A 20,765-nucleotide genomic window follows, 5' to 3' on the forward strand; every position below is an offset into this window, starting at 1 on the left:
AAGTGAGATTGGTCGATAAAAACATGAAAAGTCCAAAGTAGCAAAGCCTTACTTCCTGTTGACGACGGCCCAGTCTTCCGTGTAGGATCTGACACAGTCTCTTACATGAGCATCAGTGTCCCTGCAGCCAGACAGACCCAATCAATCAAACAAGCTTTACTTCAATGGCAAGATTCAAGCACATAAATGCATTCGTCTCGGTGAATAAAGATGACAAGCTACTAGACTGACATCATTTAATCTTTCTGGTAGATCACACAGTGAAGCATCTGGTCTGAAATACCAAGAGTCAGAGCTCGAGAGAGTAATGGCATCAAGCCCACAGGTCTTTGATGGTTACACATGTTGTGCAGATTTTACGATAATTAAAAACAGCAATAATAGAGTCTTACAACACACCACATTAGGAGTTACACACTTTGCTTTCTCTCATAAATTTGTGAAATGACTGATCAGAAAATCTGAACAGATAGTGTTAGAAAAAGGAAATGTAGTCATTTGCTAAAATAATTAGAAGAATATATATAAAGAGCTACTCAACAAGCTTTTTTTAAACCCTCTGTTGTCCAGTTAATATGAAAAATACACACTACAAACATTTGTGAGGTTCTCCAGGTCTGACCGAATACTCAAAATGCTCTCATGAGATAACTTGTTACAGAAATAATGGGGTTAAACTGTAAACAACTCTACTCCTGCTGCTTCCACCTCCAGTATTTCAACTCTTACCCTTCCTCTGGGACAGCCTGTGCCACTGTGCGACACTCCCTGGGTGTGTAGATGACCTCAATATCATCTGGGGGAAACTCAATCAGATCTCTTAAGGGACCTGACTCAACGATGGGAGGGTGAGTGATGAGGTACTCCTCAAAATCCACGGGCTCCACCGCCTCTGTGAGGGGAACCTGGTGGGTGATGAGAGTGATGGGAGAAGTTAACCAGCCATAAAGACATAGTCAGCTGCTTAGTTTTCCTGTCTATAACTTATCTAATTTCTTATTCTATATAAACAGGTCCAAAATATGAGGTAATTCCTCCTAATTCTGTGGAGAGAGCAGTTCTAGCTTATTGATCATCTTTAAATTCAAACCCGAAAATCAGTTCTAAGAAACACGTAACCAGATTAGCAAGTGTGCTACTTCAAGCTTTGACTAATAGTTCATGGGTCTTAGACAGCTCCCAAAATAATGAACCCAGGGGAAATATTTGGTTTCAGCAGCTTCAGTTTGTGAGCGCGTGTGAATGTGCGTGTTTTTCTTTCTCTTCCCCTCTTGAGGAATTTGAACACAAATACCTTTCACAGTTTAATTAAAGCCAACAGTAGCCTAATTAAAAGGAGGAGAGGGGGGAGTATTTGCAGTTGTTCTGGCTCAGGGCCGCTGAGGGTCAATTGGCACTACCCCTTTAACAAACATACTGTGTGGCCTCATACATTTGAAACCCTAGAGACACTGCAGCAGAGACTGCAGGCTAATCAATGGTTATCCATCATGGCACTAAGGAGACTTAAGGGACAGTTGTGCAGCCCTTCAAATAAGCACCTTGACTGAAAATGACATCCTTGTCTTAGGTGGGAATATGGGGTAGCAGACCAATGTCAGCATGTATTTCAATTGTTGCTGAACTTGCGTTAACATTGGTCTAGGCTGTACACAACAGACGGGGCCAAATACAAGAGCTGAATTAAGGAATTAAGATGTGATGATGCGTGTCCAAAATTGAACCAATGCCTTCAACTATGTAAATCTGCATTAAAGTTTTCTAAGTATAAAGTGAGATTTCTTTAAAAGACATAAAGACATGATAGAAGACAATTTGTTCTCTAGTGTGTTTGTATCCCAAACACAGCAGGCACCAGGATTGTGTTTGAGCAAATGTGAAAGTAAAATGTCAACTGTTTAGGGCACAGCACAGACACAGACTGACATTTCTATTCAGGCTGATTGTCTGATTTTTTTTAAGGCAATGCAGCCACAGCAGCTGTCAAACTAGTATGACGATCAAAGACAGGAAGTCAATTGCCTTTTTTTCCTACTGCTACGGTTTCTTTTTTTGGTTTTCCATTTTGGTATCACCTCTGCTAAGGTTCACAGTAAGCTGATTCAGTACTCTTGGATTGAAGATGATGTGAAAGCAGTTTAATGTGTTATGAGGATCAGCTAAATCCCACCTAAATTAACAGGGTACTTTCTGCAGTAAAACACCAGGTACCAGGTACCGTGCGGTGGAATTAGTCTAATGATTCAATGGTCCTTGAGATTACTCACTGTGTTAGTTGTGGTGGTCCCTGCATTGAGGTTTTTGAAGAGTTGTGGGGAGCCCCCATACTGGCCTGCTATCTGCTTCCTGACCTCTGCTGCCACAGTCCTGGAGAGATAAGTAGAGGGAGGATGAAGGAGAGTGAATAAAGCCCAATTTTATAAACAGATCATAAACTAGAGTCGGCTTATTTGTTATTATGGTGAAGAATCAGAGCGAAAGCAGCAATACAGTACTATTACAATATGTCCACAATAATGATGGAATTACTCTACAGTACAAAATACTGTAATACACAATACTGAAAACATTCGGCTATGATACATTACAACCAATACCGCAAGGCAACCTTGTACCACATATACTGTCTGTGTAAATTAAGATTAATAAATTCCCCAAATTAAGCAACATAAGCCTATAATTCATGAACAATAATAGGCTTATATTTAAGTCACTTCCACATAACTTCAAGTTTATAGTTCACTTCCAGCCACCTACCGATGACACAACCTTCTCAACTATCTTATTCCATGTCTCTGTGTACACTGTTATCCGTCAAAGGCAAAATGCTGCCAAATTCATCACAGATTGCAAATTTTCAGATTAAAAAAGTAGGGATAACAGAAAGACAGGACCTGTGTAAACAAAAGAAAAACAAAAAAAAGTGACATTGATGCCATTGTATCAACAGTTTTACAGTGCTAGATAGACCAAAATATTATTTGTGGTATTTGTAAAGCACTGAACACAAACAGAAATGCTTGAAATAAAATGCAATGCCATCATTTGATGAAATACTTTTGCATACTTGATATTAAACCTAGTAGCTGTGGTAATAAAACAAAATCATAACTAAAAGATTTGCAGTTTAAAACTGATATTTCTGGAGTACATAAGGAATTGCACTGTTGAAAAAAACAGCTAATTGTGTGCTGTGAACTTAAAAAGTTTTGTGAGATATTCTACAGGAAGATATTTCATAGTAAGATGTGTAATTGCGTGACTTACAGCTATTCACACAAAACAAACACAAAAATTGTAAACCTTTACACAGCTGAGTTGTTGTAACTTTCCACCTTAAATGACTTAAGCCATCAAAGACACGGCTAACTAACAATTAAGATAACACTACTTCTCACTTTGTCTTTGATTCTCTTCTTGTCTTTTATTGCCTGACGTTGCCTCAGACAGCATCACATATTGCAGCAAGACAGATAGGAAAGAAATAAAAACCTGTGGATCCCAGTGGTCAGCACTAATCTCCTCAACCGCTGCTGTTCCCACACACATACACAGGTGCTTTAAATCACAGCAACCACCAAAACAATTCAGACCCTTGCCTTGAACAAAACAACAACGCAGCAAGTCGCCCAAAGTGACACAAACAAATAACAATTTAGAACCAAGGATAAAGGCCAGAGTCTGAAGACTCAAGGTTATATCACACAGGTAACACAGTGGCTACAAGGATCCAACACTTATGATTTACTGTGTCTTTTCATTAAACTTTATGTTATAACCAACAGGGTTTGTCTGTCTGCTCTAGATACTGAAAACAACAACTAGTTTGGACATAATTACAGTAATAAGCAAGGATTAGGCGGTCAGCGAGGTCGCAAGACCCAAAACCTCGAAATGAAAACTGGTTTCCCCAAAGCCACCAATGTGCTGAGTTCATCATTGCTGTTACATCATAAAAAAATACCGTACACAAACAAAAGGATCCTTAAGCCTGTGGCAAGGTTGCAAAATAGAGGAGGTTTAAGATTATTATCCAAAGCAGGAAGGTAAAATAAAGCTGCGTAGTCCGACTTGCCAGGTTAAAATAACATGATATTGTACTGTGTAGAGGAGATTCAGTGGCCTCTGCAGTGCAGTGTTGTCAACACTGGAGAAAGGCAGAAGCACTGAACCGACAAACACATTCCACAGTCCTCTTCAGTCCCTATAACAACCCTTTACTTAGCACTGGTCACTGCACAGAGGAAGACCTTGATTAAACAGACATTTTTGTTGCTATTTCTAGTCACAGCAATAACTACCTTGAACAAAATATAAACTGGTGAGGAACTGAAGGGCATAATAAAAGAAAACGGTTTTACTGGGGCATGAGATTTACACTTCTGGGCAAAGCCACTGGCAATTTTAGACAGTAATTAGCCTGACCATGAGACATAGGCCAACTCACTTCCATAACTTATATTTCAAATGCTTTAACAGGTACAATACAGGTACCTTTTGCACTGCTAAATTAATAACATGAGCAGGGTTAACAATGTCTACTAATCTGAGCAGTCTATAAATGTGTTAGCTGATATTATATAGACATCTCTCATCAAGTCCAAGTTTACATTCCAGTACTTAGATGTGTTTTTTTATTATTTCAAACTGGATTTATACTATAATAGAAATACATACTCCACCAGCTGTGACACTAACAAAGTAATCCTATATGATCATAACAGCGCCAACTTAGCCTAGTGTTTGTCGAATCTTAGACTTTGAGTCAAAGATGCTAGTCTTGAATTCACAAAAGTTAAAATTAAACATAAAACATTTGCATGGCCTTTTGTAATAAACTGGGGGTTATTTTCGGATAGAAATCAACACAAAAGTGACAGCAAGGCAGACAGTCCTACTTTGCAAAAACCTCAGGTCTCATCAATATCTCTAACAGGAAGGTTTTAAGATGTTCTTATCTAGTCCAGTAAAGATGTGTAATATTGGTTTGGAGAAAAAACTGAACGAACAAGCAGGCAAATAAAATGTTTTAGTGTTTATAATTAGGCTACTAGGTTGACTGTCAATCAAGTGATCAGCAATGACAGTATAAAAAATAGTTTATTTTGTGGGAGATAACAGTCCATCTTTATCTATTTATCTATCTATTAAACTATCTATCTATCTATGTTATTCATTGCCTGGGATGATGGTATTTGACAGCTAGCACAAAGCCCTTTGTTAAAGAGATTACTTTGATCCGTCTGAGGGGCGGGGAGGAGATTATAATGTCGCTGTTTGATAGCTGTAGGGGGAGCTTTTATTCCCAGTCTTACTGTAAAACAAATATCTCCTTTGTCAATGGATTCTCGCTCAAAACAGAACTCTACTAAGTTCAGTCACATCTATACCAGTGCTACTAGCTGCCCATGGTTAGCTGCTGTAGGCAGGATGGCTTGCGAACTGTCCAAAATTAACGGTTTTCCATTAACGGTTAGTCTCTATCAATGCGAATACTAAGTGTAAACCTAACGTCTGTTTTGGCAGGATACATTTATTATTACAACGATATTACATCTCGCTTCTTTGTTAGCATTCAGTGGGAAAAATAGACTAGCAGCTAGCTGTGTCGCTGTCTGTCTGGGTGGGTCTGAGCATCTTTGCCGACATTGCTAACAAGCGGTTAGCATGTAGCAGCCAGGCCTCCTTCACAGGGTTCCGTCAGCGATAGTATGCAGCGACCCACATAAAAGCGACTAAGTGCTCCGTGTGAAGCTCGTTTCAGTGCTCTCAAGTCTTTACCTGCTGATTTTTTGGGCGAAGGCGCGGCGTTCAGCCATGGCAGTGGCCGCTGATGTGCTTTAACGGAATTCCCAGGCAGGCTGGCTGCAGGCAGACTCCGCTTTCCACTCACTCACTACGGCCACAGGGAAAACGGGGAAAACGGGAGAATGGGATCATTACCGTAATGATCGTGGTGGTGCGCAACAGTACACACCCATTAAAAAGCCCCTCTATACTGTACTAAGTAGAACAAAGCTAGGACTTTCAGACAGCAGGACAATGTCATTTTTAAGGCTTTCACACAATATCCACAAACAATAATGTAATTTATTAAAACAGATTAATGTAGAAAGAATTTAGAACAGGGAAAATATTCCTTTTTGCATTGTTATTGTCCATGTTGTACTTGAATACTGGGCACCCTGGACATTCATTGCAAAACAGCAATTTCCATACTCTAATTCAAGTCAGTCAAAAATTGCGATAGAAAAATTGTTGCATTTGTCAAACTTAAAAAGAGTTGATGATTCACCTTTAAGTAAAGCTTTGTATTTGCTGTCAAATTGTTGTACATTTACATTTTCATAACTTTATATAAGTCTAACCATTTCCCGATCATTTCATAGAATTCTCATGTTCCATCTTTTTATTGTGCAAAAAATAGATTTTCCCACAACACAATTTTTAACACAATTTTTGTTTAAGATGAATAGTTATATAAAATCCCTACTAACTAAACTAAGTGGTTCCAGCATCTCATTTTCAAGGGAGGCAAGTGTCCAAAATACGCATATAGTATATGCATAGAGAAACACACAGAAAATAAAAGCAACACAAACATACAGAGAGTTTGTTTCAGCTTTTTAAAATCAGTTACAGCCTAATTGCAGACATATTTTGAAAAAATCTATCAAGGTAAATCTAAGGTATATTACACTCAATTGGTAAAATTAAAGAAACGTTTTTTATGATGTGTGATAAGACACAAGTAAAAAGGGAAACTTATCTTTAAGATAATCATCATCACTGCAGACAATGAGAAGGGGAAATTAATTCTAAGTTAAGCGTTAAAGCAGGCATAGCTGCGCTTTTGACTTTTCTATATATACAGTCTTTGGTCTGCCTGCCTTAATACAACGAAGAGCGCTTGTTTTGTTACATAGAATAACTCAAACAAGCGGAGTATTCATTCCATAGCGCGTGAATGCTGTAAAAAACGTTTAAACGCCGCCCGCTCTTGCTACGTTAAGTAATAAATCAAACGTCTGGAGACCAGCCCCCTCCTTCTGGTCCCGGCGGAAGTCTCGCGAGATCACGTGACTTGACTTCTGCTTCCTTAGTGTAAACATTGGCAATGGCAGGGCAGTGCTATGTTTAACGGCTAGTAACAGGCGATGCACTGTATGTTAAACTGTCTTTATAACACCAATTGACGGTTGAACTTTAGTATGGCGATACAAAGCGACTGTAAGTGGGAAAAACAACGACAAAGAATATCGAGGAAGCTGTAAGGTAATGTCGCGCAAATTGCAATCCGTGTTTCATGTGATTTTTCACTTTGAAGTGATAAAGCTTTGTGTATACGTGTGGATGTGTGTGTTAACTCTGTGCACAAGGGTTTATAAGCTACGTGGGAATGGGTTCCATCCCTTGCTGGTCTAAATGGAGAATAAAGGGAGCGACGAGGTGGAAAAATTGAAGACAAAGTTCTTGTCAGCGTGGCACAATGTGAAGTACAGTAAGTTTTTGCCTGAGGCCAGTACACACAAACCCAGACAAACATCAACACACACCAGCCACCCAAGCTTTAGTCCTCTGTGTCCACTTTGTTTCTGATGCTTTCATGTTTCCCTACTGTGCTGTTTCGTCCACTATCGTATATTCTTGACAAAAATAGATTTAAGTAACCGCTATCAACATTGGAATTTGTACAAGTTTAAACAATAAGTAGACTAATCACACACATAAACACAAGCATCATAATTCAATGAGACAACAACCATCTGCGGTTGAGTCAGCCCTTAAAATAGGTCGTTGTCACTCTGTCCACACTGATTTGTGTGCAACATTGTTATCTTTCAGGTCACTCAGGCTGAAGTTTCTGCCATGTTTTTGTTTACTGAAAAACAACACAATGAATGTTTCCTGCCTTTTATGTAACAGGAAGAGAACAATAACAGAATTCTGTAGTAGACAGGGATCCTGAGACTGACCTAGATCATTAAATAATAGGTGTTATAGAGTAGATGCACCAGTCAACTGAGTAATTTGTCTCTAATAGTGTCTTTTATTGTGTCTCTTAGGTTGGGCTCTGAAGTCAAAGACCTCATTCAGTAGAAATTCTCCAGTGCTTCTCCTTGGAAAATTCTACCACTTTAAGGCTGAAGGTATAGTTTCTTTATTTTGCATATTAATTTAACATTTATTTTTCCAGGTTTGCCCGATTAAGATCAGAGATCTCTTTCAAAAGGGAGACCTGGTGAAGAATAGCAGCAACTCAATTCAGACTCTAGAAACAAAAATGTGCACACTGTCCAGAGAAAGGTTGTGATTTTAGTCCTTTAAAATTAAGAGGGAGGATAAGAAGAAGGGATCTTTTTCCTGGAATGGCTTTGTAAATGTTGCACATGCAGTTACAATAAAATACACACTAACGCCACAACCTGTAACTGACACTTGCATATCAAAAGATTTGACGACAAATCCTGAGTGAATCACATGTCATTTGTTTCCCTCAGATGACGACAGTCCTACAGAAGCCTGCTATGACACTTCGGATGAGGACTTTGTCATGGGAAACGTGGATAATTTCCGTAAAGATTTTACTTCCCGAGTGTGGCTCACCTACAGAGAGGAGTTCCCTCCCCTGCCCGGCTCCAGTCTAACGTCTGACTGCGGATGGGGCTGCATGCTGAGAGCTGGGCAGATGATGCTGGCTCAGGCACTCACTCTACACTTCTTGGGCAGAGGTAAAGTAATGTTACCACACTTGAGTTACAGTGAAACCCCCTTGCAATAAGCCAAAAAGGAAATATGAAAAGTGTAGACAAACAAAGCCACAAGAGGAGTTTGATTCTTCTAACTCCAAAGTAACAATTAGTTTCCCCAAGCAGGTGGTCAGAACCCCCCAACAATAAAACTGAGGGTGATCAACGATACAAAAAGTTGTCCTCCATGTTAGATAAACGGCTTTAATAAGCTTTCTTTCAATCTTAGTAACTTTCCCAGGGACTAGGGACTATACTTTATTTATCCCCGGGGGGAAAGGAGGTATATGGTGCGTTTCTGCCCGGACGAGGGTCTAAATAACTCCTTGGGACTTTATTTAACTCTGGAGGTGGACTCGCTTACTGCTAAAATATTTATTTAATTACAACGAAGGTTGGAAAGACTGAAATATTGATTTCTTATTTCAGCACTAGGCAAAACAGGTTGTAGGACTTTTAATACTTAGGGTAATCAGTCATTAAGGGCAGCCTCAAACTACACTATTTTACTATAAAAAAAAAGTGGCTGTGTATAGATTATTTTGCAACAGTGAACTCAGTATTGAAAACACTAGAGAGTTAATGGGATAAAAAAGAGATATACAGCTACAACAATTATTATTGTAGAAAATAAGTAGCATGGTTGAGTTGCAATTTCTCACATCAGCAGATTCCTTTGCCTAATCTTAATGGGTCTTTAGCCCTTGCATGAGTGCAGTCAAAAACAGGCTGGAGGAAACTTTTAGGTCCTTGAGAAGAAGCTCCTGGGACTAAAAGTTCCAGGTATTTTTGATGGTCTTATTTTAGGTTCGTATTTAACTGCTTCAGTGTCTTTGACTAAGCGGGGAGGCTGCTAATTCTCTTAGAAGAACACTTTTTGGAACTCCTGTACATGTTTGTGGAGATTGAAATCATTGATATCCGCAGAAAACCTAAAGAGAACTAAATTGGACAATTTTAATAGCAGTTAATGTACAGAGGCTGAAGTTGTGGGCAGCATAAACATGTGATATGTCCTTGTTATAAAGAAATTGCAAATGTTAATTAATGTTTGATTAGGTCAGAAAATGTTTTGCAATTCACCCCAACATCGTCATGTGTTCAGTTTCTTTGTTTCCTCTCACTTCAGTATCTCTTTTACTCAGCGTGAAGGCAGGCTTCTGAGGCTTCTGGACAGTTTTTCGAGAGCTTCCTCATTTTCAACCTCTGGGAAAGCTTAATTTAGTTGATGCAAAGCATTTAATAAAACGAGAGAATTCCTCATGTATTTGTCAGAAGTGTCCTACATTTTATGGGTTCACATAATGAGATCATTGCCAGTTTAATGCAGTCATTTAGAAAACAATAATTAAAACTTGTTCTTCTGTCAGAGCTAAAATATGTCACTGATGAAATATTTCTATATAAAATTACTAATGGCCACTTAAGGATATTTATTGATCAATTTCAGTCTGATTCGCTTCAGATCAAGGTCATTTTGTTAATGCCTTACACTGTACTCTGGCCCATTTTATAGCCTGGGACACTCCCCTTCTCTCCACCCTCAGCTCCCACCCTGTTTGTAAGGTTAAGGCATGTTAAAGTGAAATACTGGGACACTCAAACTTATAATTGAACAGAAAGACACCTATTCTGTTACTGTGGTGCACAAGGTTCTGTCTGTTGGCAAAATCCTTTATTTCACAAGTTCTGAAAGACATTTAGTTCTTTATGGTGATGCTCTTAAAGGAAGTTGATGCCCTGAATGTTCAGGGTCACAGAGCCTCAGAGATACCAAGTACAGGTGACTTTAATAGCATTCTGTTACTAAACCTGTGGGCTTTTCTTGCACTACAAGTAAGACCTTTATTTTACTTGTGTACTTTTACTTGTCACTTGTGGTTTGAGCATGTCTTATGCAATCTTTTTAATTTAGTTTTTCATTAAGTCTCATCTTTAGAAGAATAGTGTTATGTCAAAAGTGTGTCTAAGAAAGTGCTCCTTCTTTGAGAAAGCCACTTCTACTAAGAAATAAAGCAATTCTTAAATAGGTACAAGTATTATGTATTCACCTCAAACTTTAAATAAGAAATTCTTGGTTGACTTGATTGGTGTTTTCTTGCCAGATGCCTTCATAATCTGTCATAAATATTTTAATGTTTTGCCAAGCAAGCAGTATTGTTATACATTTTTTAACCACAGAAATATACCATATTAAAGGAGAAATTTGCCTCTGGATAAAGCCACTGTCAGTCAAAGCTGGTGTTCTCTGGAATCGATTGAAATTGGCGGCATAGCTGTGGAGTAAGTTGTACAAACAGCTTGTGGTTTCGCTTATTCTACATTCCTACAACACCCAGCGTGCATTGCGCCCCTTCCTCTGAAAGGAACGGCCCAGCGAGAGATGCCGTTTCGCTGCAGGAAATGGGTTAGAGCGGTACAGAAGCCGAAATACAACGAGAATATACCGGTGGATTGTCTAAAAAATCTTCAGGTCTACATTTCAAACCTGACGATTCTGAACGAGACATGACATTGGAGGCGGGCGTCCTAGATTGAGGAGGTGTAGTTTAGTGAGCTCCCTGGCCTCCGCCAGATGACACGTTTTACGTAGTCCGGCGGAGGTTTTCCAGGGCCCATTGGAGAAGCGGATAGCGTCCTCCAAAGGCACAGAGTGAAATTGCACTTTTTTCCCTACCATAATGGCATTAGCTTCCCATAATAGCATGATAGGACTGAGGATGAAAATCGGCGAACTGGCCCTTTAATCTCTTAACTTGCGCTAAAATTTGCATTGATGGGTGATTTTAAAACATGTTTTTTGTCCCTATTTTTAACCGTAGCTGATGTTTCCGGCATGATTTATTCCTCTGCAGACTGGACCTGGTCAGAGGCACTGGCACTCCAGCCTTTAGACACAGAGACGTGGACTTCCTCTGCAGCCAAGCGCCTGGTGGCCTCTCTGGAGGCGACTCTGCAAGGTCCAAACAGACCCTATGATCATGGATCACCACCCATGCACAAAGCCCAGGCAGCGGGATCTGCAGAAGAGGCGGATGCACATATGAAAGACATGTACCACCGCACTCTGGTATCTTGGTTTGGGGACAGCCCCTCAGCTCTGTTAGGCCTCCACAGGCTGGTCCGCTTGGGTCTGACGATGGGGAAACAGGCAGGGGACTGGTATGGTCCTGCTGTGGTGGCACACATCCTCAAGTAAGTCTAAACAGTTTGGTTGAAGAGTTAGTACAAGTTTAAGTCTCACCCATAGACATTTCCTTAATCTCACTTACTTGAGTGTTGGTTAAAATATGTGTTTACAGTTTACACTGTATTTAGTTTCATGATGATATACAGTACATAGCCCCGATGCTTATGTAGCACATTTTAAAGAACCCTGTCTGTCTCCTCTCTTTCTCTACTCCGTCTCTCTCTTAGGAAAGCTGTTGAGGAAGCGATGGACCCTGGCTTGGCGGGTATAACTGCTTACGTCTCCCAGGACTGCACAGGTATGAAAGATGAGCCTGCTATTGATACAACAGGATACTGGGCACAACGCCCAAACTGACCCTTCTTTTTCCACCGTCTCTCTGCTGCTGGGAGGCTATGGAGCCGCTTACAGTACAAGGGTGACAGGATTCTGACTGTGTCTATTCCCCAACAAACACAGCCACTATAAAAAATCTATAACGTCCCACTACACACTCTTTCTAACCCCAATAACTTTTGTTTTAAGACATGTTTGACTTTTCTTTCTCAAGAGCAGCAGATAGCTGGTATGAGAGTGTGCGAAGACACTTTGCATGCAAGAAGGTTTTTTCTGTTCAAGAGATTTAATGCGAAATATTTCAAGATGAAGTAACATTTAATACACATGTAACAAACGTTTACTTACATATGGATAAAATATACATACATTTGGACAATTTTGCTGAACGAATCTTATAAATTCTGCAAAAAAATACAGTCCCCATCAAATACTACAAAAAGGCAGGACTGAGAGGCTGCTAAACAAAAAAGAAGTGGCTGATTGACAGGACAGACAATGACCCCCCTCTGACCTTTGTATTATCGATCCTCCATAGTGTACAGTGCTGATGTCATCGATAGCCACAGGGCACCGAAAGCAGGGCAGGCCTCCACTTCCCCACAAAATGACCAGCCAGCGCCTGCCACCACCCGAGCCGTCATCATCCTCGTCCCTGTGCGGCTGGGAGGGGAGAAGACCAACCCCGACTATTTTAACTTTGCAAAGGTGAGAGATGCGTGTAGTTCAGGCGTACATAAGAGTAATTATAATACTTTAAACAGGAAGTGGGTATTGTTGAGAACCTTGAGTTTGAAATATCTGTTTCACTGTCATTGAAATAAAAATGTGGGAAACAAAATAAAAGTATTTTCCTTGTTTTTGGCCCTTTTTCTGCATCAAGAGCATACTGAGTCTGGATTACTGCATCGGTATCATCGGAGGGAAGCCCAAACAGGCCTGCTACTTTGTGGGATTTCAAGGTTAGTGTTAGCTTAATGCAAAACAGAGAAAGACACACAGAGAGAGGTTGGTGTGAATAACAGATTATTTTGCATAATGTACCCTTCTTATGAGAAGAGACAAAGTAAGTTAATGTATTCCTGTTTGCGTGAGGAAAACGGAGAGGAGTGGAGATGGAAGCAAGTGAAGCAGGGCTTACTTTATTCTCTCTGACCCATCAAAGCCTCGCCCATTTATCACAAGTAAACCTCCCAAGTTGTGAGCAGTAATTGATTTCCATAGGAGGCATGCATTAAATTTCATCCGGGCCCCAAAGTGAGCCACTCTTCATCACCTTCAGGAGCCAGGAGGAACCTTCAGTTGTACATCTTGGCAGTCAATATTTACGCATTTACATTTTACCAATTTGAAATACAGTGGTGGATGATGTCTAAATGACAAGCAATACATTCTCCCTGCCAGGGCGCAGCTCCGTGCCGCATTTATCATATGCAAATGCTCCAATATAATTGCGTGTTTGTAAAAGTAATTCCCCCACACAAAAATTAAATGACAGCCTCTTTTTCTGTGCATGTAAAGAATGTGCTTGTACAAACGCATCTGATTATGCAGAATTTAATCCACCCTGGTGGATATTAAAAAGCAACAACCTTCTGGGAGGCATATTTGACGCACACAAGCCCAACAGTAGGCCGAGCGGGTGACTTTGAGCTACTCTGCATAGAAATTGGAGGGAAGCGCGTTTTTGTAATAATCCGATGTTTTTGAATAACTTGTCTTTTGTTTTGTCCTTGCAGATGACAGCTTGATTTACATGGACCCTCATTACTGTCAGTCTTTTGTGGATGTCAGCACCAGCGATTTCCCTCTCCAGGTAATGTGAAATTACACAGACGAGCTGACTGGGGCCCCAGTAATGTGAATTTAATAGTTTCTGTTAGTACTTAAAGGTATGAATCTTAAAGTAGCCCTCGGCCCAATTACTGAGTCTCTATCTGCTGATTTATTTGCTGCTCAGATGTGCGAAGCTGCCACTTAAGAGAAATACGGCAAATACCGGATCAGGTACTGTGAGTGTGAATATTTCAGGACCCATACATAAAAACCTGCGCACAGCACTGTGTAGCTACTTTGTTTTATGCTTTTGCATGCAGTGGTATACAATGTGACAACACACCAGAGTTGTAAATTTATGCTGTGACAGCAGATAAATAGGATTTCATTCATCACATGATGCAGAGTACATCTTATTCACTGTTGATGCTGCCATGGAGTGTATGTATGCCCTGCGGTTGTTGCACACAATGTGGCCCTTCAGCTTGATTAACATTTTGTCATGTATTTTGTCTTTTTTTCCCTCTTCAGTCATATCATTGTCCCTCGCCAAAGAAGATGCCTTTCAGCAAGATGGACCCGAGTTGCACCTTAGGTTTCTACTCCAGAAGTGTCGAAGACTTTGAGAGAATCAGAGAAGAGCTGTCTAAGGTAAGAAACAGTGCTGCCTTAACAAAAGACTCCTTCGAAAATGTTACATATATTATTATTACCATGAAGGTATATTAATTCAGTTTTCTGCCTTCAGAATGTAGTCAATTTTATTAAATTTGACCACTAGGTGGCACCATTTAGCCATGAATCTGAGTTCTTACTTTGCTCCTCAAACCAGTCGGCATGTTGGGTGGATGTTATAAACCAGACTTCACTCTTAACACGTATCATGCTTCTCAGTAGAAAGTAAACTAAATGAAAATACTGTAATTCCTCAAATTACAGTATTCTTTAATTAATTTCTTTGTTGATCGCAACATAAGAGAACAAACAGAAGATAACCCTCATCAGACGAAGTGATATAAACAGTTATGAATGTACAGTATGATGTAACGGTTGCACTCCTTTGAGACACTGCTGTGTTGTTGTTCCAGGTGCTGCAGACGTCGGCGAAGGAGAAATACCCGGCGTTCACTTTCATGGAAGGTCACGGCAGAGATTACGACCTGCCGGGCAGCCTGACCCCGGAGAAGAGAGAGTGGCCCTTCATCCGTGACCCGCGGAGGACGGTCACCACCGCCGGGGACTTTGTGCTGCTTTGACAGCGCTGTTTAAAAGACTACTGACAGAGAACTTCTTCTTTTTAATGAATCAAACCGCGTCATATCCAAAGCCTTGAGTCTGATCCTGCTGTGACACTGAAGGTCATGGAACTTTTTTGTTTTAACTGTAACATCCTGGAAACTTTGCTGTTGCTGAGTACTTTTTGACAAAACTTTATAGGCTTGTTGCCCGGCGTTGTGAGCTTCCTGAACATTTTGTCAGTAAGCATCGCAACATTTCTTTTGGTTCTCTGCTTTATTTAATGACAAACAAATCTGGAAATGCATCTGGAAAAGAACAATACTAATGGGAACACTATTCATTTTCTGATATTTTTATGGACTTGAGACGAGCTGTTGATACACTCCAGATTTTAGGAGATTTGTTGTAGGATTTTTTTTGCACCTTACATCATGTTGAAGAAGTTTCAAAGAGATTTTCCTATCATGAACACTTGTAAGACTGACGGTATCCTTGAGCAGTAGCCGCTGCACAATATTAGAATATTTAGACAGTTTTAAACTTGGTTTCAGTTTAAGCAGTGTTGTAAACGCATGAATTAATATATACAAAGGGCTCTCTGCAGGTTGATCTAAGTGACTTCCCCAAATGTCCTTGCCTAAAACATTTCATCAAACAACGACTGAAACACCTCAACAACAGAAGCACATTGCAAAATAGTGCCAACATTTCTTTTTACTCACCCTGGAGGTCTTTTATTTCTCGGAGCAATAATATATGACAGTGTCGTGTGATGATGTGTTTGTTTGCTTGCCACTGTGTGTTTTTGAACTGGTATTAATTTGAGGTTGTGCATTACAGTGTTGCACCTGTCGTGACCGGAGAGTTTGTCAAAAGGCTGATGCCGTGTGCTGCATCTCACTAAGCAATATCTCTTACCATTTATAATAGAAACTAACATTAATCCCTTCTGTTCTGGGAATAACAATAAGCAGTACAGCATATATTTCTTTGTTAGGAGTAGCAGTCAGAGAGACCCGCTACATTAACACTCCAAATCAATATTTATTTTTTAACAAATGTAGTTTTTACTTAAAACATTTACTGAGAAAATGTAATGTTAAAATGATTTTTAACACTGCAAAGGAAAAAAAACCACTTGAATAAAGTCAAAATGTTTGACTTCCTTCAGTTTCAGCTTCTTCTGCGTCTTCTTGAAGAATGTGACTCTAGTAGAATAAAACACACAGTTCATTTTCTGTGCGAGATACAAACCTCAGTGGTGTGTTGAAATATATTCAATCCTTTTCTCTCCCAGTCAAATGTTGTAGATTAAAACTAATCGTACGTGCTAACCATCTCTACAGCCCATTAACCAGGGACCGGAAAATATGTGACCCAGTGACACTGGCGGCAATTGTGTTCCTCTGTGGAGGAAAAGAAAATATCCTTGTGTGCAAAGCTCTGTTACCATGGATAATCTGTGTGTTGCCCCCTTAGTTTGAGCTATGCCCGACTGTTTTCCCGCACAATACAAATTCTTGTATTATGATGAGCCTTGCTTTTTAAAGGAGGGAACTGTCCCTTCTGTGAGGGAGCCGGGGCAAGGGTGAGGATGGACAGAAATGAAGAAGAATCCCTCGCCTGTTTTCTTCTGCACCATGGAGAAGCAAAGGCAAAACACATAAAGGCATCATTTAGATCCCCCGTCTGATCTGTGTGTCCGTCCAGACCTTTTCTGTTAGCAGACGGCCGACCGGCTGTGTGGACAGAGCGGGAACATCAAGTATGCAAAAAAAGACCAGCGACATATTCAAGTTTGGAAGGAGGAGATGAGACATTTGGGAATTTTTTTGTCCGAAACATGAAAGAGCATTTGTGCTGGGGGGCACACAGCGCTCAGAGGGTATCCTGTGTTCTCCATGTATTTACAGGGGATGTATGAATATTTGATTAATGAGTCAGGCTCAGGGGAAAGGCAGTAAGCGTGTGGTGGCTTTACAAAGCAAGCCGATCACACGCATACACAGACAGACGCAGACATACAACATGCCCTCCCGTGAAACACAGCTGCCCAAAGTGTCATTGACATTGCAGATTCCTGATTCTGCAGCCGAGCAAATTCCTCACAAAGAGGGGGTCCGCGGGAATCATTCCTCTGTTCCACACGTCCACAGATGGCTGGACGTAGAGAGTTGGTGTGGGGAGTGCACCCGATAATGATTTTATTCTGGTGTCATACACAGGACATGGCTTGTGGCATGCAGCCCTTAGAGTACCAACAAGGAGGGGGATCATGGCCTTCTATTATCTAAAGATCATACCTGTATTTGAAATAGATCCCTGAGTAGGTCCAGTCCTACAACCGCCAACCAGACACCTTTGAGACTTTATCCACAAACCAAGTTGTGATCCAAGAGCTGAGTCAATCTTGAGACTGAGATGAGCTTTTAAAGGAAACGTAGATGTTATTTTCAGGATATACTGCAAAGAACGCACAAAATTACAGTCTTTAAAGATAGGGACAATGTCAGCAAGATTACACACTAGAGGGGTTCTATTTTGATCTACATAAACTGCCTGAATCCAAATCAATTGCATTTTTGTTCTTTCCACATGACATGCATCTTTCATTTGCATCTATGATGATGTTTGGGGAAGGTTTACAGATATGTAATATTCAATAGGACTTACATAACCTTGCATTCTTGCATTTGCCGCAGATAAGGCTACAAACAAACTATGGTACTGTGTGTTAGCATCCCTGACAAATTGATACACTTGCTTTTCCTTTGCGTCGATATCAGTGTCATACCCCAGATCATTTTAGAGAAGAGCCTGCCCAGTCATTGCGGATCCAAATGAAATAGAAAATGATATAATGACATATCTTTATATGCAGTTGGCTAAAAATCCACAGATGCTCTTACCAGAACTGTGGTCTTTGCAGCAGATAAAACTATGAATCTGTGAGGGATCAGAAACCATGATATGGATATGTGACAGAACAAGACATGAACCTGTATACCACTGGATCTTTCTGCATACAGGTCACTTTTGTCAAGTGAAATTGGGAAGAAAAGACTGTTCTGTAATGTGAACTGAAATGTGCCTCCCTTCCAGGTCTATCGAGGCTGCACATGTTCTCAGTGCTAAGTGGGTTATCTTAAGCTTTAGAAGTCTCAAGCACACAATGACAACATACGAAACAATTCTCTTTATAAAAATAATATAATCAAATTTGTGTCATTTAGTCATACTGAAGAAAGTGACGCAATGATGCACCACAAAATGTTGTTGCTTCTCCCTCTAACCCTTTGACATTGGTTCCCAGGATCAGACCATGATGGATGCCACTGAGAACAAAAAGCAAGAGACAATCTGTGTGGGCGTTAAGGAGCTAAAAAGTGGAGCATCCGGGCTTTTCATAGGTAGTGTGTAAATTTATATGGATGAGTGTGTAGTTTACACATGTACGTCTTGTCTGTAAGTCATTCTAAATCTTAGGTGTCACTCTCCCTCCCTGTCTTCACACCAGGTGCAGGGGTGCTAGATTTATACCCAGCAGCCCCTGCCCACCCTTGTGGAATGCCATGCATCTTCAAACAGGTACTTCACTTTGAAATCTCATCTCGGCGTGATATCTCTAGGCGGCTAAATATATCCGGCTCCCGGATCCCGCAGCCGTCGGAGCGTAAATACCGCCTGCGCTGCATCAGACTTGTGCATTCAGAGTCTAAAGTCTGTCCACGCAACTGTCCACTTGTCTCCACCCGTCTCCTTCTACCAACTCTCACACACACCCCCACCCCATCTATCCTGTTCACAGGAGCTCTTGGAGAAGTGCTGAGGCATTGCATGCCTCACACATCTCTTCTGGGCTGAAGCCAGATACATGTCATGATGCTGTGATTAATCAGCAGCACACGGGACAGCAGCTTTAAGGGGGCTCCAGCATGTGCACATGATCTACTGTACATATCAGGTCAAAGGTTCTCAAAGTTTTTACCCAAATCTAACAGGAGAAACATTTTCATCACAATTAAAACTGCTTTTCTGTTACTCATATTATAATCATAAGTACATGAATGTTTGTACCTTATTCCCAATAATGGTAGAGATACAGGGCAATTAACCCTGCGGAGAGGCAAACAAAGCATGGCTCTCCATTGACTCTGTATGTGAAGATGCCTCCTGGCCCCTTTTGTATGCTACCAATCAACAGTAAAACATCTCAAAGCTGCTGTCTGGTACACATTGTGAGGTAGACAGCAGCTCAGTCTGTAGGGACTTCACTTGGGAACCTGAGGGTGGCCGGTTCAAGTCCTGGTACAGACCAAGCATGGAAATTGGGACTGGTGGCTGGAGAGGTGCCCTCTCCTTTCCTGGGCCCTTCAGCAAGGCACAGAATCCCCCCACTGCTCGGGGCCATGTCCATGTGCTGCCCCCTCACTCTGACATCTCTTCATTAATGCATGTCCACAGAGTTCTGTTTGTGCATATGTTTAATTTCGGGCCTATGTTTGTCATAATAACAGAGTGAGAACATTGAATTTCAGAATTTCTCCTCGGGTATTAATAAACTATATTTTCTTTCTTCTTCTTCACTGTAAATAGCGTTTTTGTAAGCATCCAAAAAGAAAAAGGAAACTTTTGGAGGACAAACTTACATACAGGCGAGAAGACGTGACATCAGCAGGGAGAAAGAGACAACTGAGAGATCCTTCCACTCATTTATTCTTCCGGACAAACTGCAGAGTTTAAAGCTAAGCTAAGCAAGGTCTGGCGTTGATGTTTTGTAGGTTAAATGATCATCTTACCAGGTGATCCATGAATAAATGTAAATTTTAAAGTATGTAACTCCTGGCATTTTTCAGTTGGATCATTTTAACATGAAAAGAAAGGTAAGGACAAGGGCCACTGAAACCGACGCAATCCTAAATTTGTGAATATACTTACTGGTATACAAAGGGCGCTAGAGTAATCCTCTGACAGGGGAGTAACTTGTGTTTTTAGCTAGTTACAATCATCTTGTGCTTTTCTGCATGTTGTGGAGCCAATGTTTTTCTAGGGTGGTGCACTCTGTCTCTTTGGTAGCAGGACGTAGGTGTTCTCTGACACTCTTTTTTTAGGACTGCTTGACTTTATGGTTTGCGACCAACACAAACTGCATCACTTCATTCTTTTTCATTTGTTATAATACTGAGAGGTGACAGAAAATGCAAAAAGAAAACTGTTGGGTATTTAAGATCAGTGTGAAAATCCCTTCCTTGTTTTTTAGTGGGACTAAACATTTAGTCTTTGAATGGTTTTGCATCCTCCTGTCTTCCTACTAAGAGGGGTGCACGATGGCAGAGGCCCAAAGCAAAGCTCCTCTCCCCGTGTTGGCTAACCTCGTCCGGCTGTGACAACAAGAAGGCCACTGGAGTTAACATTTAGATAACGGATGTGTGTGCTGCTTTCGATTTCCATTCCGGGTGACAGGGCATCTTAGG

The 20,765-nt window shown here is 40.7% G+C and overlaps 2 protein-coding genes across 6 annotated transcripts in view; one reads left to right on the forward strand and one right to left on the reverse strand.

The window, feature by feature from the left end:
• The window catches only part of dock7 (dedicator of cytokinesis 7), a 47,635-nt gene extending 41,786 nt beyond the window's left edge, over positions 1-5,849 (reverse strand). For all 4 annotated transcript variants that reach the window (XM_069680055.1, XM_069680054.1, XM_069680053.1 and 1 more), the window contains exons 1-4: positions 5,782-5,849; positions 2,268-2,367; positions 730-905; positions 53-121 (exon numbers count right to left, since the gene is read on the reverse strand). In XM_069680055.1, coding sequence (XP_069536156.1) covers positions 53-121; positions 730-905; positions 2,268-2,367; positions 5,782-5,819 — 383 coding nt within the window. In that variant the 5' untranslated portion in view covers positions 5,820-5,849. The remainder of the gene's footprint in view (positions 1-52; positions 122-729; positions 906-2,267; positions 2,368-5,781) is intronic.
• A 1,269-nt stretch (positions 5,850-7,118) lies between these two features.
• On the forward strand, positions 7,119-16,457 carry atg4c (autophagy related 4C, cysteine peptidase). 2 transcript variants are annotated; one of them, XM_069679737.1, is made up of 11 exons: positions 7,119-7,275; positions 7,380-7,501; positions 8,067-8,150; positions 8,502-8,732; positions 11,606-11,945; positions 12,168-12,238; positions 12,815-12,984; positions 13,160-13,238; positions 14,016-14,092; positions 14,584-14,703; positions 15,141-16,457. In XM_069679737.1, the coding sequence occupies exons 2-11, from the start codon at positions 7,426-7,428 to the stop codon at positions 15,306-15,308; spliced, it is 1,416 nt and encodes a 471-aa protein (XP_069535838.1). In that variant the 5' UTR covers positions 7,119-7,275; positions 7,380-7,425; the 3' UTR covers positions 15,309-16,457. The 2 variants fall into 2 exon arrangements, with proteins under 2 accessions (XP_069535838.1, XP_069535837.1); XM_069679736.1 differs by having other exon boundaries at positions 7,119-7,501.
• Positions 16,458-20,765: the final 4,308 nt, after the last annotated feature.

Source organism: Semicossyphus pulcher, unplaced genomic scaffold (assembly GCF_022749685.1).
Source record: "Semicossyphus pulcher isolate SPU_LCO1_2020_fin unplaced genomic scaffold, fSemPul1.0.p SCAF_4, whole genome shotgun sequence".
Classification (NCBI taxonomy): Eukaryota; Metazoa; Chordata; class Actinopteri; order Labriformes; family Labridae; genus Semicossyphus; species Semicossyphus pulcher.